The sequence below is a fragment of the Wasmannia auropunctata genome, unplaced genomic scaffold, assembly GCF_000956235.1.
Source record: "Wasmannia auropunctata unplaced genomic scaffold, wasmannia.A_1.0 LD335968.1, whole genome shotgun sequence".
NCBI lineage: Eukaryota > Metazoa > Arthropoda > Insecta > Hymenoptera > Formicidae > Wasmannia > Wasmannia auropunctata.
Window position 1 is genome coordinate 42,406 of NW_012026922.1, and position 4,054 is coordinate 46,459.

At 29.7% G+C, this 4,054-nt stretch overlaps 1 protein-coding gene across 1 annotated transcript in view; it reads right to left on the reverse strand.

The window, feature by feature from the left end:
• Nucleotides 1–1,024: 1,024 nt before the first annotated feature.
• The window catches only part of LOC105454952, a 5,607-nt gene continuing 2,577 nt past the window's right edge, over nt 1,025–4,054 (reverse strand). Inside the window, exons 2-6 of the mRNA XM_011697943.1 lie at nt 2,946–2,996; nt 2,788–2,878; nt 2,587–2,719; nt 1,937–2,117; nt 1,025–1,861 (exon numbers count right to left, since the gene is read on the reverse strand). Of these exons, the coding sequence (XP_011696245.1) occupies nt 1,678–1,861; nt 1,937–2,117; nt 2,587–2,719; nt 2,788–2,878; nt 2,946–2,996 (640 nt within the window). The 3' untranslated portion in view covers nt 1,025–1,677. The remainder of the gene's footprint in view (nt 1,862–1,936; nt 2,118–2,586; nt 2,720–2,787; nt 2,879–2,945; nt 2,997–4,054) is intronic.

Genomic DNA, 4,054 nt, shown 5'->3' on the forward strand with positions numbered 1-4,054 from the left:
ATCATGTAACTTTTTCTCTAGGGCGGAAACATGAAAAGTGAAAACATCGACAAGGGGCTATTAAAGATATCGTAAAAAGTGTGTCGCGTCAGTGTTTTCACTTTTCACGTTTTCGTTTCTAGAGAAAAAGTTACATGATCGATGCCCAGAACTGTCAATTTTGGAATGTAGCCTAGATAAATATTTCTATATTTGAATATATTTTTTTTAGTTTTTAACTAGTTATAATATATAAAATTTGATAAAGTTAAAGCTATAAAGCTAAGAATATAGCTATTAATATGAAGTGAGAGACTGAAATGCTAAATTGTATATATATTATGTGCTGGGTAATTTTTTTAGATTTAATTAAGCCGTTTCTTTTTCTTTTTACACGCACACATACACACACTCGCGTGCATATATGTACAAAAGTGTCTCATAATTTGCGGTTTATCCTTTCGTGAACAAGTAAAACTAAACTGAATTGAAAAGTTATATCATTTTTATAATTTTTGCAATGAATAATGGTAAGTTAATAAGAATTATTCACTATTCAGTGAAAGAGCGCTGTATAAAAAATTATTTCACAAAACGCTCTTTACAATGTCTTGCCGCACGCCTGGCTGTGTCAAATCGCGCGGATGCATGTTGTGTATTCGCAAATCTTTGTTAATTAATTTCTCATTTATTGCGAAAATTAATAGTTTAGAACTTTTCGATTCCGTTTTGCTCACTCTACCCTCGAAAGATAATTTGCGAATTATGCAACACTGTATTTATATATATATATATATATTCATATATACATATATAAAATTTATTATGAGAATATAAAAAGGTCAAATTCATCGTGTTGTAAATTTACATATAAATTTTTGTCCCAAGCATACCATTATTTAATCAAATCGATTTTTCATATTAATTTATCATGTTAATCCGAGATATTTGTGTATTTAATGAATTATATATGTCTTTAATTCGAGGATACGTTAATTTTATAATCGGCAGTTCCTAAACAACATAAATAAATTTCTAAGATATATTTGCTCTGCAAGATTGTTATTTGTATAATTTTATTCATCTTTAAGTAAAAGTTTAAGTTTTAAGTTATCTCAAATATATTAAACTATGATAAGTAAATACATTTTAAATGCGTGAAAGATAAGTTGAGCAACAGAAGGTTATAATTATTAATTGATTGTTTAAGCAATCAGATAATTAATTTGCTAACAATTTTGACATTTGTAGAATATTGGTAAAATATGAAACTTCAGTGGGCGAATCTGTTACATATAAAATATCGAGTATTCATATTTGTCGGAAAATATTTTGTAAAATAATACTAGACTTGAACATGTAAATAATTATATGAAAAAAATGGTGTGTATTATGTGAATTATGCAAACGATGTGTCGCGACCTAGTGTATTATTGGTATGAATGTGTGATGTGTATAGTTAAAGTTATATAATACATCAAGTAATTAATTAATTTATTCTGAAAACACAGAATAAAATTGAAAATGTAATGATTAGACACAATTAATACACGTAATATGAATTCTGTTTTCTAACAACTTGTATATTCTGATTTTATTTTATTTGTATTTTCCTTAGTTTGCATGTAATCCTTCCCCTCCCCCTTCTTCCATGCAAATTTTACGTCTTATTTATAAAAGCCATAATTTACGAATGATTCAGAATATTTTCGCAGAGAAAGCTAAATTTTGTTTTAATATTAGTGAACATTCTGATTCAGTTATACTAGGACTCTTTAATGAATTTTGCAATTCTATATGATCTTTCATATCTGATGGGCTTTGTAGCATAACTCTTTCTCCTGTAATTCCGATTGTGTCATTATATTCGGAATTTCCGGTTCTGTAGAAAAGAGTATTTTTAAATTTTTAAATTATGTTTCGAATTAATATAGATATTGGTGAGTATTTCACGTACGTCACACGAAGAATTTCTCTTTCTTTAGGATTAGGATCCAAATTGTTGCGCTGTTTAAAAATTTTTGACGGTTTTATCAATTCTTTCGTTGCGATTATCCATGGATTTCGATATGCACGTCTTTGAATTGTCTCAGGAATAATCCAGTTTTGTGGTAACGTTATTTCTCTAGGACGATGATCTAATTGCGATCGAAAATATTCATTTATATAATGTCGCAATATCGAGAGATTAAATAAGTAAACAAAACTAAACGGTATTGCTTATGTAGTATGTTTTTTCCAAGGATACAAATATATTTAAAATTTTCTGATTTTGCGATAGTGTTAAAATCTTAAAAAAAAGGGTACATGCAATTATGTATATATGTATACAGAATCTTAAATAGCGCCCACTAATTATATAACGTGATTTCTTGTAAAAAAACTGAGTCGAAAAGTCCTGAATCTTTTTTCCTACAATGTTCATTGAAACAATAATTAACTGCAGTAATCGCTTTATTGAGTATTGTAGGAAAAGATGGTTTAGAAATTTTTGACTTACAATAGTTTTTTATCAGGAATAACGCTATAATTAGTGGGCGCTATTTAAAGTACCTTGCAGTATACACATATAGGTGTAAATATAATTATTACAAGTAAGTAACGAACTCTTTTGAAATTCCTTCAAGTAATCCAGTTGATATACAGTCTTCATTGATTTCTCCTTCTCGCGTTCTATCACATTCTCATCTGGCACGATTTCCGGCAGAGCATTTCTTAAGTGGGGAAATTTGTCGCGTATCTGTTTTCGATGATATGCAATTACGATGATATACAGCCATGATTATAAAAAGATTTATATCAATTTACTCTATTTAAATTGTCGACTGGATCTTCGCTTCGTTCGTTCTCAGAGAGTGATCGGTTTTCCAATCGCGTGTTCAAATATTGTTTGTACGGTCTGTTTAAGATGTTCAAAGATGGCAAATATTTTGATAATTTGTGCTTGGTTGTACTTGGCTTTTTACCTATCTTTCCGAGGTAATCTTTTTTGTAGATCGTCGCGAAATCTCGTAAATCTTCAATATCGTCGAATTCCATTACGTTAATTCTTTTATAAAGAAATTTGGCACAGTTTTCTTTTTAGAGAATTTTGCAAATGTACGGAATTATTCACGAAATTTCGTACAATTGCTAAGTAGCAATCTAAGGTGTTTGGTTATTAACGTAGAATTTAATTAACAAATTAGCTTCAAAATGATTCGTAATACAGTTAATTCGTTTCAAGTATCGCAAAACAACACTTTTGTTTTACTATGTATGTACATACCATTCGCAACGATGTATATATTGGTATATATTACATCGTGACAATATTTTTATTTGTCACAATGTCACATTTTTTTCTGATACGAAGAGAGATTTATGAGAAAAAAAAACACGATCAACATTTCTTGTCATTTCACATAATTTCTCCTAGATAACACGTATATCTTAGAAACATCTTTAAGGCGATGCTGGAAGATCAGAAAAATTTGCACGAGGTCGATAAAACACACTCTTTGGTGTCAGTGGTATCTCTAAATGAACTTCTTACAATCTCTTATCTCACTCAAACACGTGCAATATCCTCATCTAACTTATTGAAGTGCTATCTGTTGCAAAATCCGGCACTTACTGCTAGACGCAATTTTTGCTGTTTTTACCTTAGCTAAGCATACGAATTACCATAATTTGCAATCGTAAGGATTTCTTTTTTCCTAGGTTTTCAATCGTAGCTCAAAAGATCTTGTATTATTTGTGCAAGTAATCTGATTTGGGGGACGTAAGCATTTTGTACATATGAGCTACAGAACTTCTACACTAATGAAATATTTACGTCAAGTGATAGCTGTAAGATTCGAAAAAATGTAATTTTTTAATTTTTTTTGTTTTTACTACAAATTCCTTTGTCCCTCAAATACATTTTATGTCTATTTCAATCCTGTAAAAAGATTTTCAATTCCGTTCTGTCATTTCAAAGAAATCTTTACAACTGCAATGTGTCGGTAATTCCGATCTTCCAGCATCGCCTTAAGGCGATCCTAAAGTCGTCTGTTTTATCGAACGAACGCGATTATTTTCCAAAACAAAATAA